This window comes from Talpa europaea (assembly GCF_964194135.1).
Source record: "Talpa europaea genome assembly, chromosome: 8".
NCBI classification, from domain to species: Eukaryota; Metazoa; Chordata; class Mammalia; order Eulipotyphla; family Talpidae; genus Talpa; species Talpa europaea.
In genome coordinates, this window is record NC_140075.1 from 68,718,654 (window position 1) to 68,741,670 (window position 23,017).

At 35.5% G+C, this 23,017-nt stretch overlaps 1 protein-coding gene across 1 annotated transcript in view; it reads left to right on the plus strand.

Annotated features, from left to right (window-relative positions):
* Window positions 1-23,017, plus strand: part of NUBPL (NUBP iron-sulfur cluster assembly factor, mitochondrial) — a gene marked incomplete at both ends in the record, with an annotated part of 174,993 nt that overhangs the window by 71,056 nt on the left and 80,920 nt on the right. Inside the window, 2 exons of the mRNA XM_084241299.1 lie at window positions 2,635-2,674; window positions 2,761-2,851. Of these exons, the coding sequence (XP_084097425.1) occupies window positions 2,635-2,674; window positions 2,761-2,851 (131 nt within the window). The remainder of the gene's footprint in view (window positions 1-2,634; window positions 2,675-2,760; window positions 2,852-23,017) is intronic.

Genomic DNA, 23,017 nt, shown 5'->3' on the forward strand with positions numbered 1-23,017 from the left:
ATAACACCTTGTTTCAATTTTCAGTTTGTGTTTGAACTTCTAGCCATCTTTTGAACAGAGTCAAATAACTTAGATCATCCATTTCTAATGAAGGACTAAGCAAATAGATGATATCCATATTCTTCTATTTTATCTTGGTGAATTTTTGCCTATGACACATTAAAAACAAGATAAGGCTGTCATTTCCTTTTTTTAAAAAAGATTTGTTTATGCATAGAGCTGGGGTACAGGCCAGAGATGCGGGGGGTGAGAAGATTTACCACAGACAGAGTGGGGAACAGAACAGGCAGACTGACTGAAAAACACTGCTGAGGGGAGCAGTGGGCGAGACAGGAAAGGTGTGCCTCGCCATGTGGGTTGCTCCCTGGCCAGCTGGGGATTGAATTCATGCCGCAGGGGCTGCGGTCTGCCCCATAGTATGGTGCTTAACCCCTTGCACCATCAGGGAGACCAGACGCTGTCATTTCTTTTGCAGGTTTTAGCCAATGCACTAAGACAAGAAAAAGTAGTGTTATTAATAGTGGAAAGAAAAAGACAAAATTGTTATTAATTACATGTAATGTATTTTTCTACCTAGAAAATTCAAAAGAAATAATAATAAAAAAGGCCTCCTTCGTGGCCTAGGGGTTAAGCCTTAGTGCTTTCACTGCTATGGCCTGAGTTTAATCCCTGAGCATGGAGCTACCACATGGTGCAGCAGACCTTTTCTGTCTTGCCCACTGCCCCCCTCAGCAGTGTGTTTCAGTCAATCTGCCTGTTCTGCTCCCCACTCTGTCCCTGGTGAATCTTCACCTCCCATACCTCTGGCATACACCTCAGTTCTTAAAAAAAAAATGAAAAAACTTGCTAAGAAAAGGGGAGACATGAAAGATATATTGGGGGAAAAGATCACTGTAAAAACATTAGCAGTTTTCTCCTTCTGATTCTGGCAGTGTGGCTGACTATGTTCAGAATAACTTCTCTTGTAGCAGTATACCTTAAAATATTACATGGAATATTTGCAAAATTACTTTTTCAGTACATGATGGAGATAGTAAGAGAGGAAGGGCATTTCACAGAATTTATAAATAACAAGAAAGTGTGAGTTAATTGGTGTAGCTGTGTACTGGATTGATGTCTGCCCTGGTATTACTTGGTTGTCCTTGGTGCCTTATGGCCTGTATTGTATAGATCTGTGTATGAAAGAATGGAGAGAAAGTTTGGCACCTAAGGAGGGAGGATGTTTCAATGGAGAATCACCATGTAAACCTTTGGACACCCTGAAGGATGACATCCTTAATAAGTGACCAATAAAATTAATCTTGCTGCATTGGTAATTACTTGTGGTATGTGTTGTATTTGTCCTTTACTCTGTGTAGAGTGGGAAAAAAATGGACAGCTAAAACAACAGATTAGATATAATTAAAGAGGAAATTCATTTACTGGAATGGAGATGAAGAGAAAAATACCTAGAATTTAGTTTATAGAAAAGCTGGGAAAAAAAAATGGAAGTTTGAGGGGCATGCATAAAAAGACCAATGTAGGAGGTTTAATCAGATTTCTAGAAGGAGATAATGGAGAAAATCTGAGAGGCAGTATTCAAAGAGATAATGGCTGAACATTTTCCAAGATATAACTAAAATTCAGGACAATAGCATATGAATTGGCTTGGGAGAGAGTGTGACTGGATTGGAACTCTTCAAACGGAAAGAAGATGGAGGCATTGATAAACTTTACACTTAAAATTAGATGTGTTTAAGTACTGAGCAATCATAAGAATATAAACACACTGGATAATTTGTTCTTTTTTTATCTTAAAAATTTTTTTGAGGTAACTTTGGTTTACAATATTGTATGTGATTTAGAAGTATAGGATCACAAGTTTCAGTTTGATTTGTTTGACAAATGGTGAAAATGTAATGAGAGAAAGAGTCTGAAGAATAAGACTAACAAAAAAAAGTGAGACAAAGAGAAAGTATAAAGTAGAATGGTAAATATAAATCTAAATATATCAGCAATATAAGTATTGTACAACTCTCCAATTAAAAGAGTAATATTGTAAAACAAGAAAAAATAGAAGCAAGATGAAGCAAAACAAAATCCAGAGCTATATCTAAAACATAAAAATATACATAGATTAAAAGTTAAAGAATTGGAAAAGATCAATCAGGCAGAATTAAAGTGGGTATAGTTATATTAATATCAGACAAAATAGACTTTAAAGAGTTTAAAGTTAAAGTGTTAAAGAAGATAAGGAATTGCTCTCTATAACAATCTTGATATAGTGGTCATATATAGGACATTCTTTTAAAAAACGTTTACAAAATTGTGCACTGGGCCATGTAATTGTAGTGTAGCTGTAAAAACAATTTCTAAATAACCGTTACTTGAAAAAAGAAATGAAGTACTGAAAATAATGTGCTCAGTGTTTAAGAAGTTCAAACCATACAGTAAACCCAAAGAAAGTAGAAGGAATTGATTAAAATGAATGAATTTGTAAACAAAAATATAGTAGAGAGGACTAACAAAACCTATATGTATTTCTAAGTTGGCACTCTTTGATAAGGAAATAAGACTTTATGAAAGTAAGTCAGAATATGTATGTATAATGACAATCTTCTACAAGAGATTTTTTTTTTTTCTTTCTTATTTCAGGTAACCTAATGAGGCCTCTTTTGAATTATGGTATTGCTTGGTGAGCATATCTTTTTTGCTTTATGTTACTTCTCTGAATAATATTAACTTGTGTAAATTAGTTGTACATTTCATTTACTGTTGCAGCATGTCTATGGGCTTTCTGGTTGAAGAGACTGCTCCAGTTGTTTGGAGAGGCCTTATGGTTATGTCAGCCATTGAGAAACTGTTGAGGCAGGTAAGAAAATTGCATTAAGTATCATTTTATTATTTGCACAAGGAGGTTAATGCTTTTGCTGATTGGAGAGTTGTTAAAATTTGTGTTGGGTTTGAAATGTTTTGCAAAAGAATTCACTTGATAGACTGAATGTATAATCAGGTATGTGGCGCCAGGACCAAATTTCACTGTTACATGATTAAATTTTTCTCTTTGCTTGTGAACATACCAGAAATACTATTTATATTGTCCTGTTGGTCTGCTGAGTTGCAGTAAGATGAGGAAATCTATTTTGTAAGTAATCTGTCTTCTTTAAATTCATGGTTAATTTCATTGTGGACAATATTGAATTATAAGAGCAGTGTAGAAATTGCTCAGATGTTAAAAAACAAAACAAAACATGGTGCTTGTGATTAAAAATAACTTCAAAACAAAACAAAAATTTGTTTGAATTCATGTGGCTATGTATTCATGTATTTGTGCCTCATCTTTTGTCCAGTCAACTTTAATTTATCCTTAAGAAAAGGAAGAGAACAGTTGATTGGATAATCTAAAAATAACAGATGAGCTATATGTTGTTTGTAGGAATATATTTTATATTTTCTTTGTAGCTGTGAATTTATAAGCTCTGCTTAATCCTGTTTAAATTTATAATTATGATCTAGGTAAATATTATAAGTAATTTGGAATTTCTGTACTAACTGAGAACAGTTAGTTACCTCCTATTTATGTTTTACTTTGGGTCAGGCACCCTGTGATAGGTTGACAGTTCTAATCCTTGATAGTCCTATATTCACTTAAAATTGCAAAAGTAAGTAGATGAAATAATGTCTTGAATTTTAAAAACTCTTGTGGGTTTTTTTTTTCTTTTACTATACATTTACAATGTGCTCTCTGGTCCCAGAATCATTCTTTGTAATTTGGTAAGGAATATGGTTTGTTAACTTTTACCAATAATTGCAACATCTGAGGGATAACTTATTTTTCTGGGTACAAAAGCAATAGTAAGGGAAATGTTATGGCTTCAGTTTGCCAGTGTTTAGTAATTTATCTGCATAGTTTCATTCCACCACCCTCCAACCTCATCTGCTAAAAGGAAGGGAAGACTTTAATGAAGTTACATGATAAGTATATGTATGCATTTTGTGATGTTTGGTGAAAAAGCATGCCTGGCCATAAAATAAAAGTTAAATTTTTGTGATCAGTTAGGAAAACTAGGCAGGTAAATGGTAAAATGCCATTTTTAGTACCAGGTTTGTCAATATATCTTCCTTTTTATTCTCATGAATTTTGAAAGAAATTTTTATTTTTCATTTTGACTTTAAACATTAAGGGATAAACAGCTAGTAATTTCACTCGCTTTTTAAAATTTTTCTGTTATTTGTTAATATTCCTGAGTAGTTTTTTTCCCTCCTAAATTGTGTTTAATGTAGATATAATTAGTTTTACTCAAATGAGGAAGTGTTGTCTTAGAATCTTTGAGAATGCAGGATATTGGGAAAAAAATTAATTTCAGTGATTAGAAAAAGAGCTATATAAAGGAAAACTTCAAAGGCTGGTCTGATATCAGCACCTGCTGTGGTCACTGTGTAAACCCTGGAGACCAGAGATTTTGGCAGCAGTTTCAGTGCTTTTGGTTCAGTCTCCAGTATCCCCAAATGTGATGCAGATGCCAGTTTTTTTCTAGGGTTCTGATAATGGCATATAATGAGTTGGTTGTTTCCTAGCAACAAAAGAAGCAGTTTCACTTTAGCTGATCCTGCAATAGGAATGAGACATTTTCCCTTGATAGTTGGTATTAGTGATTTCCCTGACAATGGAATTTCACTTCTGAATAAGGAATGTTCTCAGCCTTTGGTTTACAAAAGAATTTTGCTTTTGAGTGTGGGCTAAGCTCTGCTTAATCCTGTATAAAATGGAAAAAAAAAAAAACCCAAACTGAGCCCCCTTAGCACCTCTCATGGGAAGAGCCAAAAGAGTTTGATACACCATTTTTTAAGGGGCAAGTGATTATACATGAAGGCTTAATAAATGTTTTTTTTTCCCCTAGTGTTTTAACAGCATAATTAACAACCAAATTCTTTTCTGTATTTAATATATTAGGCAAGAGAGCTTTATTATTGCCTACGGTGTCGTAGGCAATAATAAACATAATAAACATAATAAACTTATGACATTTTATTTACCAGTACCATTTCAACATGGTAACTATAATAAAACCCTTTTTTCTAGTTTGTAACCCATTTGCTTTCTAAGTTTTCTATACAAAATTATTATACCAGTTATTGTCCTAGTTCACTTTAAGCCGTCTAACAGAGAATGTTTGATTTTAAATATTAGTAGTTGAAAGGCATGTGTACTTAGCTGAATCATACCTAAATCCTTCTTATTTGGCAGTGACAATATATTTGGAGATTTTTTGACTCTTAAAGATTTATGGGGGCATGATAAAATTACTTTAAATGACTTTCTTTTAGTCATTAATTGTTTAAAGTTTCTAAAGAAATTTTCCATTTTCCTTTTTTTGACATTGTATAACTAATATAAATTACCTTACTCATCCAGATTTATGACATATGAAATATTGTATCAGAGTGTCCCAGACACTTATGCACAGAGATAAAATATTAAATGATGTTCTTATGATAATTAAATTAGCAATAAGTATACCCAAGGAATTATTGCCTTGCATTGAAAAAAAGTCACAGACTATGCATCAAGTATAGCTGAAGTTATCAAAAGTCTTTATTATCAGTTTTGAGCACCTGGCCTTATTCATTCCTCTCTGGGATTTTTACATCATCAGATACTTTCCTGGTTTTCATATTTAAAATACTTTATTAACCTTCTAGGGCATTAAGGAATGAACAACACTAATTATTTCAGTTAGACAGGACAGTTCTGTACAGTCTCTCAGAATTTTTTTCTTTAAAAGCCCTTTAAACATGAGGAAATTTTCTATATAGTAAATTGCTCAGTTATTGCTATTAGATTTATTTGGGACCTTAATTTGAGGCTAAAGTTAAGTCTAATTTTGAATTCTCTCTTTTCTTTTACAACTATAGATTAGTGAAGAAATAGAGATAAAACTAAAGCCCAGTTTTTGGTAGTATTTTTCTGAGGCATTCTTACCTAGTAATAACTCAGTTTTATTGATCTAGCAGGGGTTTCATTTGATCATCATGTATTTATTTATTTACTTATTTGTTGAATTGGCATCAAGTGATTATTGCTATAATTTAAAAATGTCTTTGGACTTTTTGTCATCTTCAGCAGCAGACATTTAGTGGCTACTTACTATGTTTGGTGCATTGATTAGATACTGAGGACACATGGATGTGTAAGGCATAGTTTCAGTTTTCAGAATTAAAAATAAAGCTTTTGGTTACAGACCCACTTTTTGACTTGTAGGAATAACGAAGATGTTTAGCTATGTTAGATTTTTTTATAATTTTTCAATATTTTACTTCAGGCAATCAGGTTGGAACTTAGAGAACGAGGGTGTGTATTGTATAGTATTGACCATTCAGTTTGGTGGATACAAGGATATTAAATTCACAAATTTATTTAGGTTCTGTGTCATAGAAGGAAACCTCCAGCAACACTGAAAAAGAACAAGTTCTCAGAAGAAATTAGAAGCAACCCATGAATATTAATTGCTGGCTCTTTTCTCTTACTTAACATGCCCTTCTTTTTCTGCTAATTATCAGAGATGACTTATATGAGTAACTCCAACTCATTGTGATGCTTGAAATATAATCAACTTTGAATATTGTGATGTCCTTGTTTTCACATATTGCTACTATAGATATCTAAGACAGAAAGCTATTACAGTTTTGTAGACTGGTACCAATTGTCCCCATTCCTCCACTCCAAGTCCAAGTCATTTATGCTAGATTTCTTAAATGTTAGAGTAGAGCTGGTTAGTGTCAGTACTTAACCAATTTACTCTTGTATTCTGGTCTCTAATACCACATGCGTAGGGACACTTTTCATCTAATAAAACTCCTCAGTAACCTGAAGGTTTAAGTAGGTAATTTTATCACAAAAACAATAGAAATTAAACAAGGCAACCAAAGTGTGAAAAAGAGAATTATTCTCCATTGTCAGCCACAGATACTCTCTCACTTCTTGTTCTGGATAGTTTTGGGTTGCAGCAATTTGTGAGCTGGGAGAGCTCTGCCGCTTTCAGTTTCTTTTCTAACTTGACACCCAGGGAAGTCCTCACTGTAGACCTCTGATTATATATAGCTGAGTCAAATTATTTTCCGCTCTACATCAGCCTTAGTCCTGGTACCTTTGGAAGATGATGACTCTTTACTATTCTTGGCCATGAATTTCTTGAAATCTTTCTTTAGGTTTTAGGTCTTGCAGTCATGTCTTGCTCTTTCCTGTATGCCCCCTTACCATTTGGTATATGCTTAGCTATTTCTTTATAATAGTTCTCCCCTTTGGGAGATTAGAATTTTTTACCTGTATACTACAGATCTTGTAGACTTACAGAGTGGTTGAAGTTGTGGTCTCAAGTTACCAGTGTTTCTTCCTTACCATTATTACTTCCTTATCACTGTTTCAATTTTATGAGACAGTCCATTTTGTCAATTCTCTTTCAAACAAATCAGCATCCTGCATGCTTTCCACTTACATCAGAGCTGCAGTTAGAGCCTGCCCTTAACATGAACTGACTGCCCCAGACGCCTATCACTTCCCTCTGGTAGATACTTCCCTCAAGTACACACTTCCCTCTGGCAGACAGACAAAGAAGGAAACATTAATAGAAAGCATTAATAGAAGCATTAATAGAAAAATGTGCTAGCCAGTGAAATGTATTGATCAAAGGGGGATAAAATGATATCAGACCTAATTCATTAGCAGCAAAAACTAGTGATTTAAAAATAATTTTTCTTGGAAAATAAATAAATTAAAAGTTGGCTAATTGCCACACCCTTATACTATCCCTTTTCTACCTTGAAACTTTGACTTTTCCCCTGCATATTAATTTTTCATCCTTAGCAAGGAAATGTAGTGAAACAGGATTCTTACTTAAAGAATGTAGAATGGAGGTAAGGGGCACAAGTTGACTACTGAGTCCAAATGGAATATAGATTTCATATATGATTTTTCTGGCATCTAAATACAGAAGGACAGGGGCCTCTCTGGTGGCACAGGGGTTAGAGTCTCAGTAATGTCAAACTGTCACCAGCCAATATGGCATGAATTCAATCCACGGCCTGGGAGCTAACCCACGTGGCTCAGCCCTGCTGTCTCCTGTCTTGCCCGCTGCTCTCCTTAGCAGTATACTTCAGTAGATCCACCTGTTCTGCTTCTCTGTCTCTGGTGAATCTTCTCACCCCCCACACCTCTGGGTTACATCCCAGTGCTTGTATGCATAAATAAAAATAAATCTTTAAGAATAAGTAAATAATTACAAAAGGACAATTGGAGTGTATGTTTTAACTCCAGACCTAAATTTTAAAAGAGAGCAGACAAGGAAGAAGCAAGAAAGAGAAAGTTAGAAAAGTACCAGGAAATTGAAGTCATCATTGTGGTTTAAACTTGGTCAGTGTCTCATTGTAACTAGAGATGGACTGGGAATTCTTTTGTGTCTACAATACAGAGACACTTCTCCGTTTCCTTCTTTGTCTGTCTGCCAGAGGGAAGTGTGTACTTGAGGGAAGTATCTACCAGAGGGAAGTGATAGGCGTCCTGGGCAGTCAGTTCATGTTAAGGGCAGGCTCTAACTGCAGCTCTGATGTAAGTGGAAAGCATGCAGGATGCTGATTTGTTTGAAAGAGAATTGACAAAATGGACTGTCTCATTCAATTGAAGCGATCAAAATTAATGCAAAAGGAAGCATTAATAGAAAAATGTGCTAGCCAGTGAAATGTATTGATCAAAGGGGGATAAAATGATATCAGACCTAATTCATTAGCAGCAAAAACTAGTGAATTAAAAATAATTTTTCTTGGAAAATAAATAAATTAAAAGTTGGCTAATTGCCACACCTTTATACTATCCCATTTCTATCTTGAAACTGCAGGAGCATTTCTTTTTCTTTCTTTCTTTTTTTTTTTAAAGATTTATTTATTTATACAAGAACTGGGGTACAGGTCAGAGGCATGGGAGGGTGAGAAAATTCGCCAGAGATGAATGGGGAACAGAACAGGCAGACAGAACAAAGACACTGCTGAGGGGAGCAGTGGGCGAGGCAGAAGAGGTCTGCCTTGCCATGTGGGCTGCTCCTTGGGCGGCCGGGAATCGAACCTGCGCTGCAGAGGCTGCGGTCAGCTTCACAGGGTGGTGTTCAACCCGCTGCACCACTGAGGAGGCCCCATGCAGGAGCATTTCTAACTTTTTCACTCTTTTACCTTGATAGACTTTAAAGAATAACCTATAATGATTTAAAGTCTTGAATGAGGGTAGTTATAAAAGGTAGGGACTTATCTTCTGTAGTGATAGTTAAGGGACCTTGATAAGGTTCTCATAGAATTACTTGGCCTCAGGAGAGCTTCTTAGAGATGTGGTCCCTTTTGCATCAGCAAGGGCTTCCTCTGTCTCCTCAGGTGCAAAGGGGAAATTACTAGGAAGAGCTAGATATCAGAAGCCTGCTGGGCCTGTTCAAGTTCCAAAATGATTTAAACATATTTTGAGCAAATTATGAGAAGAGTTATAGATTTATTGGGATTTCATAGAATTATGACCCCATTTTGTATTTAGACAAATACTGTATCTAATTGATTTTAAGATACATATATTTCAAATTTTAACATCTGTGAAATTGGAGTGCATTTTATAATCAATAGTATCTTAGCTTTGTGCCAGTTATTAACTTTTTTCCTCTGGTGCATATTAACTAATGGTGTATTTTGTAATCTGATGTTTTCTATTTTATGAGGTACAATAATTATTTTGTTGTGACTACTTTTATGCTGATTGAATTGTATTTTCACCTATTTCATAGTCACTGCAGAGTGATTCAGTTTCATTCATTTTGATCAGGTTTTTAATTATTTTTATTGTTGAAAGACTTAAATTTCTGGTGGCAGTTTTAGCAACCTGTTCATCATCTTATATCCTGTGCCGGCCTCTCCTCCCCCTCCAGTAACTTAATCTTTCCCCTTGTTACTTACCCAGAGATTGCCATCTTATTCTTCCTAACATAACTCTCATGATGTCAGTAATTTCAAGAACTAACATTGTCTCCCTATTACTTTTTAAAGCAATTTATGGGGCCTCCCTGGTGGTGCAGCGGGTTGAGCGCCTCACTGTGAAGCTGTCCACAGCCTCTGCAGTGTGGGTTCAATCCCTGCCAGCCGGCAAGAATCCCACATGGCTTGGCAGACCTCTCCTGTCTCGCTCACTGCTCCCCTCAGCAGTGTATTTCTGTCGTCTGCCCATTCTGCTCCCTACTCTGTCTCTGGTGAATCCTCTCACCCTCCCGTGCCTCTGGCTTGTACCCCAGCGCTTGTATAAAAATAAATAAATCCTTAAAAAAAAAATAAAGCAATTTACCCTCTGACTTTCATTCTCTCAGTGGTTAGATTTTGTAAATTAAAAAGGCATGAAGCCTACTTCTGTGTACACTTTTGGTTCCTGTGAACCTTATTGAATTAAAAAAATTGTCATTATGTGATCATTCAAAGGTTGAAAACAGCGCTATACTAATTTACAGTCATAGGTGTTTGTGTGTGTTTAATACTTATTTCAGGTAATATTGCTAAACTTTATATTGATTAAAAGCCAACAAAAATAAATGACTCATGGAGAACTAAAATATCATTTTTAAAAAAATATCATTTAAAAATATCATTTTAAAAAATTTTCATTGAATTTTTTATTTTTTGGAAGCATTTTTAAATGTTTCCCCTTTTTTCAAAAAAATGAATGCAATGAAAAATTCTTACTCTATTTAAAAAAAAATATGATTCAGGAACAGCCAGATGGGGAAAAAAAAAAAAAACAACAGAGGGCAAGATAAGTGGGAAAGGTTGTGGAGCTTTCATGCCCTCTGCAAGTGTGCTCTCCCCAAGTCTCCAAACTGTTCACCAACCTGGAAACTCTGTGAACCCCATCTTTTTGGGTTTTATGGTGGCTTTATCACAACGGCAGAACTGATTAAATCACTGGTCATTGACAGTCAGTTCAACCCTCAACCCCTTCACTCTTCCCAGAGGTGGAGGGATGAGTCTGAAAGTTCCAATCTCTCCTATCACTGGGTTGGTTCCCTTGGCAACCAGCTCTCATCCTTTAGTGACCTAGGGGCATTCCAAAAGTCAGTCATTAACATAACAAAAATGCCTTTATCTCTCTTAACACTTAGGAAACTTCAGGGGTTTTAGAAGCTTTGTGCCAGAAATGGGACGGAAGATCAAATGTATTTTTTTTTTAAATCACAATATCACAACTACCTACCCTAATTCCATTTTAGAATGGATTTATATCTACTTTCTCCTTTCTTATTCTTAGGCTGCTGGGTGCTGCTAGAGAACTCCTTTTAATCAGCACTATAAATGAATGATTTCTAGTATTGATTGAATCCTGTTGCCCAGTAATTCTTAGGAAGTTTTTGCTTCTATTCTTTTTTTTCTCTTAGAAAACTGCTATCCTAGACAGACCTCTATGGCATTCTTTACAGGAACTATTTTAAAATATGCTTTGTTATTCTGATGACTTCTATGCTTCAACTTCCCTCTGGACTTTTATTGAATGATCCCCATTTTTTTCTTTTTGCTTCACAAAGAAAATTAAATTTATATGATAAAAATCTCAACTTCCATCTAGCCATCTTACAAACCTACCTGTATTTGATCTTATTCTCACCCTATTTCCTTTGACTCTTTCATTTTACTAACTCTTTCCCATCAACTTTTTAAACATATATTTGACAGACAGTATTGACTATGTAAAAGTCATTCCCAATCCTGTCTCCCTTATTACCTCAAAATAGAGTTTGGAAAGTCTATTTCTCAACATCTTTTGTAGTTAAGAGTGAAGATATGGACCAGTTTTAGCCAGTGAGATATAAGGGAAAGTCTAATGGGACCTCTAGGTAAGGTGTTTGCTTCTGAACAGGTGGACAAGATTTATTCATCCCTTTCTTTTTATTGGGACTGTATTGTGAGGATGCCATCTTGTGACAGAATAGGAAGATAAAAAGAGTCTTGGTCTTTGGTGACATCTCTGATTCTAAAAAACCCTACAGTTTTGTCTACTTTCAGACTTTGTTATGTAAACAATATATACCTTAATGGTGTAAGCATTGCTAGATTTTCTGTTACTTGCAGCTGAAAGCATGGGTAAGTTCTCATGTGTAAGTTTCTCCCGAAGAGTGAAAACAAAAACAAGCAACTCTGTTTTGACTCTATTCTGTAGTATCTCGTCTTTCAGGTCTTAACTTATGTGTCACCTCCTTTGGGAAAGCCTTCTTTGATAACTCCCTCCCCCATACTAACCTCTTATGTGCTTGCAGTGCCTTAACAGGGCCATATTTCTTGTCTCAGACTTTGTACAGGCTGCTTTCTTGACCTTCCATCTCTTCCATTTCTCTACTCTTGTGCTGTTTATTCCTCTGAGAACCTATATTTTCTGTGTTGGGGCTGTGTTTCCCCCCATGACAACTACCTTCTTTTCACTTTGTGAAATTTGAAGCAATTCTGTTGCATTCTTGTGTTTTAGAAACAGAGTTTTTAACTATTTGCTTTTAATATGTGTCTTCTTCCCCCTTAACCCAGGCCTTAAAAGACAAAACAAAAAATTTTAAACCTGTTCTTTAGCTTTATGCTTCTCTAAGCAAGCTGACATTGCCTAACTTAAGAATTGATTATGTGCCAGAAGTCAGCTGATGTTGTTTGTTTAAAAAAAAAAAAAAAGGCATTTGCAGCTTTCAGCCTTAGCCACTGAACCTGACAAGTTCTGACATCTCTTCTCTTGGCTGCCTCTCACTTCTTTTTCGGTTTCCATGGAAATGGACATCAGATCATAGAAACATAGTAAGATACTGATGGCTAATTGCTGCTGCAGATTTCTAAATTCTCTTTATCTGTAAAGTGATTATTGTAGTAACTCTTGTCCACTATGTAGCATGTTGTAGTTAGCCAAATATCTAAGGCCGTTTCTAGATTTGAGAGCTAGCTGATATATACCAACTGATACTAACTAGTTACTAAAATGTATTTCCTCTTTCACCTCTCAGGGAAAATATATTTTAATTTAAGAACTGTAATCATGTTAGAGAGGAGCACTAGATTTCAAACCATTAGACCTGGCACTAGACTCAAATCTGCTACTGTCTTATCTCATTCAGTTTTGTTATACTTATTGAATGAGCCCATTGTTTCTGCTTAGCTCTGGGATTTGTTTACAAGTGTCCTAGAGAAAAAAAACCTGCCTCTGCTAATGTATTTTAATAGGAAACACAGAAATAAGACATAACTAATTTTAGTTAAAGAAATCAAGCCAGGTCTCTAAACACCTAATATGGAAAAATGCTTTTAATTCCAGTCCTTTATTTTCTATTTGTGTAAAATGATCAGAAGAAGGCTTGTCATATGATAAATGAAATTATGAGTCAGTTTCCCTCTCTCTCTCTCTCTCTCTCTCTCTCTTTCTCTCTCTCTCTTTTTGCACATGTGACTTCCTTAGACAAATACCAACTATTACATGGCACAGTAAAATGATTAAAATTCTTGCTGAAAAATTCTCTTCATTTCCTCACTAATGAAGAAAGTTATTAAATTGCTTATCTAATTTGTGTTTTATTCACATCCAGCATGTAGGAAAACTTGACATAGCTATATACCTCTATAATAGGCTCATCTATATAGGTGGAAATTTAGAACTTGGAAAGCCGGACATTGCTAAATGCAAAAGGAATTGGTATACACACATAAAAAAATTAGTATTTGTTGAGCCACTTCTTCAGCATGTAGTATCTGCTCTCTATCAAATGAACTTGGGTAATTAATTATGAGCAGAATAAATATAGTCTTTTGTATGACTATACAGAATAAAGCACAAATTTATACCAAACTCCCATTTGTAGTTGCATGTATACAGATATGAACTATACAGAGAACATTAAATAAAGAGGGAAATAATCCACTTACTACTTTGTAATTGTGGTAAAATTTTCTAAAGGAAAAATATTGGTTTATTCAATTTGCTGTGAATTTAGTATTCCATAATGAACCTGCAGTAGACTTGGGGTCTGGTCCTGTCAAATTCTCTGTGATGTAGCTGAAGGCTTCATTGGACTTACAGTAGTTTAGGAAAAATCTTGTTTTTGTAAAAAAAAATATTTTATGCTTTTAATATAATTAGACAATCAGGAAAAAAAATTTCAAGAGAAAATTAATGACTCCACTATTGAAGTAAACTTCTGTTGGCTTCTTGGCATGTTCCATCATTTTTTGAAAGGTGTGTCAATACATAAGGCAAAATTGGGATAATGTAATGTGTGTTGCTTTGTAGCTTACTTATTTCATTTATCATATGATAGAAATTTTACTCTGCTATTACGTGTTCTTTTAAAATGATTTTAATAAATTATACTATCTTAAATGATTATTTAAATTGTAAACTTTTAAGCTATTTATGGATGTTAGATTGTTTTCTTACATGCAACTTTGAGCAGGAAGTCTAAAACTTTCTTTGTCCCTTCCATCAGTGTGGAAAGTACCTAGATTATCAGTTTTTCTAGTCTGCTACTTCAGGAGCTTTTATTTTGATTTTATCCTTGTCTACCATATCTCCTAGTTTTCAAAACCCCACTCATTTTATCTCCAATATATCTCTTGAATTTGTTCTTTCACCTTTGTTCTCACTATTTATACTGTAATTTCAAGTTTTCAGGCCTGTCTCCCATCCAGGAATGGAGCCCAGGCTGCAGGGGCAGTGCTGATTCCCAGCCACTAGACCACCACGGCCTGGTGTCTCATGAAGCCGCAGCAGGAACTTGCCTGACCCTCAGGCTAGCAAGTGAAAAGAGGCAGATTTGCTTAGAGATAGAAGAAGTTTATTGAGGAGAAAAGGAACAGAAATAAAGTGGGACTCCCAGGCCATGGAACCAAGCCATGGAGGGGCAAGGGAGCCAAAGCAGAACCCCAGGGAATATTCACCTTCTTTCCCTAATGATTCCAAAGCACCATCAGTCTCTTTGTGATTGGTTAGTTCTTGGTGGCCTCACTCACTGTCTTAATGTCTCTATGCCCAGAACTAAGTCTCTGTGTCCCAACCCTTATCTTAGCAGACTTGTCTTTATTGCCCCTGTCCAGGAATGTCTGCTGTCCCTGGTCCTGGGGTGTTTGATTAGCCCCCTTTGGAAGTTGTTGCCCTGATCTATGTAGCTTCCCTTATTCCTTTTGTTTCCCTTATCTCAGAAGCCTCTTTACCTCTCCCCAAGCCCCTGCCTGCACTGTCCCTGACTGCTTAATTATCCCTAACTTGCCCTCAGACTCACTATGATTGTAATAGTCTGCCTTCATCACCTATCTCAGAGCATGTAGTGGTCTCTTATGTATCTGGTCTTCCTGCCTTTGGCATCTTCTTTCAATGTATTACTCTTGGTTAAAGTTATCTTTCTAAGGCATAGATTTGGTGAAATAATCCCTAGATTTAAAGTTTTTGATAATTTTCCATTGTCTTCTATATAAAGTTGATTCCCTAGACTGGTATTCAAAGGTATTCATAATGTCTAACACTTTCTTTAAAAAAAGATTTATTTATTTATGCATACAAGAACTGGGGTATAGGCTAGGGGTGTGGGGGGGTGAGAGGATTCACCAGCGACAGAGTGGGGAACAGAAAAGGCAGACTGACTGAAATACACTGCTGAGGGGATCAGTGGGCAAATTGGGAAAGGTCTGCTGCACCATGTGGGTATCTCCCATGCTGGGGATCGAACCTTGTGCTGCAGTGGCTGTGGACAGCTTCATAGGTTGCTTCTTAACCCCTTGTGCCACCAGGGAGGTCCTTGTCTAACACATTTAACCTCATTTCTCTCTTCTTCACACACTCCAGTTATTCCACACAGCCTTCCCTGATCACATCAAAGTGTTTCCTCACCCCTTTATATAGTTTGGGTCCTTTCCTTTGCTTAAAATGTATACCTCCATGGGGCCTCTCCAGTGGTGCAGCGGGTTGAATGCAGCACTTTGAAGCTATCCACAGCCTCTGCAGCACAGGTTTGCTTCCTGGCCAGCCTGTGAGATACCCACATAGCACGGCAGACCTCTCCTGTCTCTCCCGCTGCTCCACTCAAAATAAATAAATCTTAAAAAAAAAAAAAAGGATACCTCCAACCTCTGGTAATTCCTTACTCCCTTTTCAAGTCTTCATCTCAAATATTGCTTATCTTTTAAAGCTCTGCTGCTCAGTACAGTAACCATCTGTTACATGTAGCTCTAAAATTAAAATTAATTAAAAAATTTAGTTTCTCTGTCATACTGGCCATATTTCAAGTGCTCAGTAGCCACATATGACTAGTGGCTATTATATTGGGCAGCATATATTATAGAATATTTTCATCACTGCAGAAACTTCTGTTGGATATCACTGCTAAAATAATTGATTTCCTCCTCAGGGCTCCCATAACTCTTATTTTAAAAGTCCTTGAATTCCTTTATGTAGTTAGGTGTTCTTTCATCTCTAGCACCTAGAATCGGTACATGGCATTTAGTTGAATTACAAGATGTGTTGACTGAATGAACAGATATTTAAAAAAATGATGTTAGTTGTTGGGAGTTATATGAAAAATTACAACATTAGAGTTCTTTCAAGTCTAGAGAAACACTAATTCCCTTTTGTAAAGTGCATGGTTATTAATTTTGTTTCATCAGTGACTCACATAGCGTTAGACAAAACGCTGTTTTTCTGATTCTTTTACCATTGGGGAATTAGGTTTGTTTCCCTTATATACTTAATATAAGGCCAACATTTTCTGAATATGTGGCAGGCTGTGGACATTGCACAACAATATAAAGCATTTAATGGTAGGTTTCACACTATTGTCTGAGTTTTTCCCATAACCTACCAGAACAGACATTCAGGGCTCCTTTATTTTATTTCATTTTCATAATATTTTTATGAGGTGAATTAATTTTTTTCCTTTTTTGCAGATGAACAGAGGCATAGAGAAGCTAAGTAGCTAGCTTAAGTGTCCATACAACTGGGAAGACGCTCTTCTATTTATACCTCAGTTGCCTTACAAGCCTCATTTGAATTGTTAATACGTCCAATGATTCTGGGTAGCTTTGGTCATTCATTATTTTGTAATTGTTTTTGGCCAGAGTATGCCTAGGTTTTTGTTTTGATAAGATATTAAAGAAGGAAATTACAATGCCCCATTCTTTTTTTTTTTTTTTTTTTAAGATTTATTTATTTATTTATTTATACAAGCACTGGGTACAGTCAGAAGCACGGGAGGGCGAGAGAATTCACCAGACCCAGAGCGGGGAGCAGAGCAGGCAGAAGGACCGAAGTACACTGCTGAGGGGAGCAGCGGGAGGCAGGAGAGGTCTACCCGCCATGTGGGACCCTCCTTCAGTGGCCCGGGAGCAGCCGGGGATGGAACCTGCGCTGCAGAGGCTGTGGGCAGCTTTGCAACCCTGCGCTCAACCGCTGCGCCACCGGGGAGGCCCTAATGCCCCATTCTTAACCTCTCAACGTTATGTGAGTAACTGCTATAATCTGGGACGGGTACTGAGTTTGGGGCTAATGGAATCTAACCAAATCAGGTCAGACAAAACCATAAATTCTATAAGGAGTAGAATTCCAGGAGCCTTTTGGAGGCACTTAATTACTTTATGAATTAAAATTATCATCTTATGCCACTGACTCTCTTGCTAGTGTTCAGACACTTCCCCACACCTATTAGCAGCATTTGAAAAAATCACACGTAAAGTGCCTGGCACAAAGCATTAATGATGGCATATTTAATGAATGTATGAAAAATAACAGAAGTACAGGGTACTGGTGATAATAATAGCTAACATTGTTTGAATGTTTTTTATCTGCCAAGTATTGTGCTAAACTCTTTTCATTTCATTTATTGGTTAACCCATGAGCACCTTACAATGTTCTAGACACCATGCTTGGTGTGGGAGACAAGTGGTGAAACAAATTCTGCTTTCATGGATCATACTCTTTGGTAGGAGAGGCAGAAATAAATAAAAACATATTATGTTATTGGTTAGTGACAAATGCTGTGGGGAAAAAAAGAAAAATAAGGCAATAGAGAATGGTCAGGGAAAACTTATTTGAGAAGGTGACATTTAAAACAGACTTGAATAGAAGGAATAGAGTGAGCCATTAATGGAAATAGGGAGAACTGTATGTTACAGTACTCTGGGAGGTTGAGGCTTGTTTAATGGTACAGATCCTCTCTGTTTTGTTAATCCCTCTGTTATATTGTATATTACCTGATGCCTATAAATAAATTATAAGAATATTTAGCATTGTATATTTTCCAGTGTATATGTTTCGGGTGGATGTTGTCTTTCTTAATTAGATTGTTTTCTTAATAGATCACAACTTGTAAAAACATATATAAAATATTTAATCTAACAGAAGTCAGTGCATCTATATGGAAACTATAGGTATGACAAGAGTATGCATATTCTTCTTAAAAGGCACTAGATACTAGATATTGTTTTATTACAAGGTTTTTTTATGCAAATATAAACTGCTTTTAGATTTTGCATTATTATAATGTTAGTTAATGATGAAAGCTAAATCATTAAATTAAAATGTGAGAACCAGCACAACTTTTAGGTATCATGGTATAGCAAAATTAGCCTGGACTTAGGAAAAGAACAAGATCTTGGAAAAACTCCTCTAGTCTTTCTGAGACTGATTTCTTCATGTCTAAAGTGAAGAGAGTATTATTTATTTTATTGAACTGTTGTGATAATTAAATATGATAATACATCTAACTTGTCAACTATATTGCTTTGTACAGGGATTTGTACATGTTACATTCTTCCTTTTTAAAAATCAATATTGTGGGTTCAAGAAAGGTAGGTCAAGAAAATTTATATAGTAATTATTAATCAGTATCCAATTCTTAAAAATTCATAGTATTTTTGCTCATTTCCTTCCAAGACATGAAGGATCATGTCTTTTGAAGAACTGTCAGAAGCTCTGGTGGAATTATTTTAGCCTTTAGGAAACAAAATTCAGAGATGCACAATAGCGGTCTCTAAATGTGTAAAAGGCTATCATGTCGAACATGAATTTGTTCTTTATGAATCAGGAGAGCAGAATTATGATCAATGGGTGAAACTACAAGGAAGGTTATTTTGAATCATTAAAATAATGACATTTCTTAATACAGAATGAATGCTCTATCAGTAGGAAATGTTTGTGAATAGCTACATCAGTTTTCTGGAATGTGTCAAACAATGAGAGTTTTTTATTTAGTTTGAAGGTTTTTTTTTTTTTTAATCCCAGCAATCGCTAGAATATAAAATAGGTGAATCAGAGATTTTGTATTTTTTTGGCAGTAAGGTATCCTCAGTGCCTAGTACTATACCTGGAACATTTGTTAAATGAATAAATGAGTCCATTTTTCCTGGAGTTCATTTACATACTTCATTCCTTATGTTTACCTCAAGTTCAGTTCTTATTTTTTGGTTTGTGTGTTTATTTGGGTTAAAGATAAAGAAAAGTATAGGGAATTGTTGCTTGGTAAGAAAACAAAGGAGTTAGTGGAAGGTTTCATAGCAGTGGCACTGTTGACATTTTGGACTGGATGATTGTTTTGGAAGAAGCTATCCTGCACATTGTAAGATTATTAGCAGCTTCTCTGGCTGCTAAGTACTCATCAGAAGCCAGTAGCACTCCTTTCCACAGTCATGACAATGAAGATTGTCTCCAGATATTGCCAAGTGACCCTTGGATAGCACATTATCCTTTGTTGTGAACCACTGTGTTAATGAATAACCCACTGGAGCACATCATGTAAACAGATTAATCCACTATTTTAATAGAAGAAAGTAGAGAAAAATGGAATTATTTAAGAAAGCTCATTGGAAATTCTGTGTTTTAAGATGAACTAGGCACTAGTTTCATGAAGTGTATGCTGAGGCTTGCGTCTGGCTTTATAATGGAGTTGTGAAGTATTGCTGGGTTTCTACATTGCTGGAAACATGAAGTTGATTCTTTACCTTTAACGTCTTAGCAAATGAATGCTCACCATATTTCCTTAATTATGCTAGAATTGTTTATGCTGGGTTTTCAGCACCAAATAGTTTTGACAACTATTATGTGTCGAAGTACAGATGTGGAGAATTTAAAAGCAAGAGTTGATGAAAATGGTAGCTTGTAACTATCAAAGACATAGATAATGTGTAGTGTAACAGCAGAAAAGGTAGTAACAGCAGGAAGCTGAGCTGAAGCTGAAGGATTCTAGAAATAGGAATATTAAGATTGGTTATTTAATGTTACATATGTATGTAAGTATTTTAAAATTTACACTTCGGTCTTAGTCTAGTAGTAGAAACATCTAATGATGGTGTGATGTCATAATTAATTATAGTATGTACCAGTAACATTGGAAGGTAATTACTTTTTAAATGTTTTTTAAATCTTGAGTTTATACTTCTTGATTTCCCATCTTCATTGGTATTTTCTCATTTAAATGGTTTAAATGGCAAGCTCTAATAAATCCTTGTTTTTATATTTTAACTTACTATATATTTTTATCACATCACACTTTCTTTATAACATTTTACTGAACTATTTATGGTTCTGATTTAATTATAAGCTAGGCATTGTTGCATTTTTGATATACAACACTTGCATGCATATTGTGATGTAGTCATTTCTAAAATATAGTAGTCTCACCAGGCATTATTACAAAGAAGCATCTGTCAGCATTTCCATTATAAACCCTAATTTATTTTTAAGGAGTTTCTGACTTGTCTATTTATAAATTGCTTTGGGCTGAAACCTAGTATGGAAGTTGTCATCTAAAATCCAAGTCTTGTTATATTATAGAGGAAAAAATTTTAGCTAGTATTTCAATGACTTTATGTCACAGCATTTAAAACACTCATATTTTTAGCAGATTCATGTTCTTTTTACTTGATATTTATTTATTTCCCATAAACCCAAGTGAGGAAATGGAAACTGACAATCACTTAAATGGACTTGTTATAAAATTTTTGATAGATTTATTTGAAAAGCAGTTACTGAATAGATGCATTAAGTATTTTGTTAGAATCACCTTAGAACAAGAAAGTATAAAGCCATAGGAAATCAGATTCAGGTTTATGTGAAAAAGTGAAAATTGCAAAAGCATCAACTGTAATAATATTCTGGAAGCAGCTCTAAGGTTGAGAAAGTGAGTAACTCTTTAAGATGAAGAACTGGAGTTCTTATTCCCCTTGTCCCTCCTTTAGTGGTATTACTTTTCAATCACTAACCAGGTTAATTTCTGCCCTTTCTGTTTTTTTGTGAAATGTCATTGTTACTATCATTAGATGCTTCCATAGTGTCATTTTTTCAATTTTTAAAACTTTGAAAATCATTTGAAAGTCAAAGTTATCTGGCTTAGAATCTAAGATTTTGGTATCCTCTTAAGAAACTGACTTATATAAAAGGTGAACTTTAGTTCGTGTAGAAATTTATACAAAATTAAAAGTATTAAGTTTAAAGATCAGGAATTGAATGAGTTAATTTACCTATAATTATTTAAAAAAATGTATAGCTTGCCTTCTATAAATATCATAGGTACAATATATAATGATGAATGAAATAGGCACTGTCCCTACCCTGTTGTATAAACTAGTAAGGGAGTTAGATAATATACAAGTAAATAAACACAAAGTAAATAGCACTTATTCGTATTGGTCAAGTTTAATAATAAATGGTCGACAACACAAGAACTTGTATTTAAATGTACAAGTTTTTCATTCATTGGAACAGAAAGATTAACACATATTAACGCATATTACTAAACTTATTTCCACATTCATGAAGTATTTTTGCACTTGTATTTTTTTTTTGCACTTGTATCTATATTTTTTAAGATTTATTTATTTATACAAGAGCTGGGGTACGGGCCAGAGGCGCAGGAGGGTGAGAGGATTTATCAGAGACAGAGTGGGTAGCAGAACAGGCAGATGGACTGAAAACACTGCTGAGCGGAGCAGCGGGCAAGACTGGAGAGGTCTGCTGTGCTATGGGAGTATCTCCCTGGCTGGCCAGGAATGAAACCCGAGCTGCAGAGGCTATGGACCGCTTCTCAGCACTGCGCCACCCGGGAGGCCCTGCACTTGTGTATTTTTAAATTAGTAATTACGGTTCCTTTAAACTTACTTTGGTGGGGCCTCCCTGGTGACCTCCAGATTAAGTCTCAGCACTGTCACTGCCAATGCCCACCGCAATAGCCTGAGTTTGATCCCAGGCCAGAGAGCTAACCCACATATGGCACAGCATATCTCTGCTGTCTCGCCTGCTGCTCCCCTTAGCAGGGTATCTCTGTTTTGGTCTGCTCCCCACTCTGTCTCTGGTGAATCCTCTCACCCCCACACCTCAGGCCTACACCCGAGCTCTTCTAGGCAAAAATAAATAAATAAATAAAATCTTCAAGTGTTAAAATAAATAAACTTGCTTTTGTAAATTTTTCTTGTATTTGACCTTCTTAGATAGAGTCTTATATTTGACTCTATTCAATATTTTCTAGGTATGAGGTACTGTTTTTCGTAGTGTTTGCACCTTCATACTGTTTTACTTTCTTATTACATTGTCTAGTATCATCAGTTTAATTTTAAATAGTAACAGTGATTCTTTCCTTGTTTTTAACTTTGGACATTTTAATTATAATGTGCCTTGATTATGGCCTCTAGCTTCTTCCCGTTTGGTACTTTTTCATCTGATTCTTCATCAGATGGCTGTTTCTTTCCAAATGTTATAAAAGTTTTCAGCCTTTATTTTTTTCAATAAGGTTTCTGCATCATCCTCTTTCTCTTCTCTGAGACCTGCAGTGCATATATTGATCTTTTTTGGTCTCCCATAAGTCACTTAAGCCATCTTCACTTTCACCCTTCTTTTTTTCCTTCTAATTGGATGAATTCCACTGCCCTCTTTTCAGGTTTGCTGATCTTTTGTTTCACTTGACCTAATCAGCTGCTGAACCCTTCTATTGAATTTTTCAGTTCATTTACTGTATTCTTTTTTTTTTTTTAA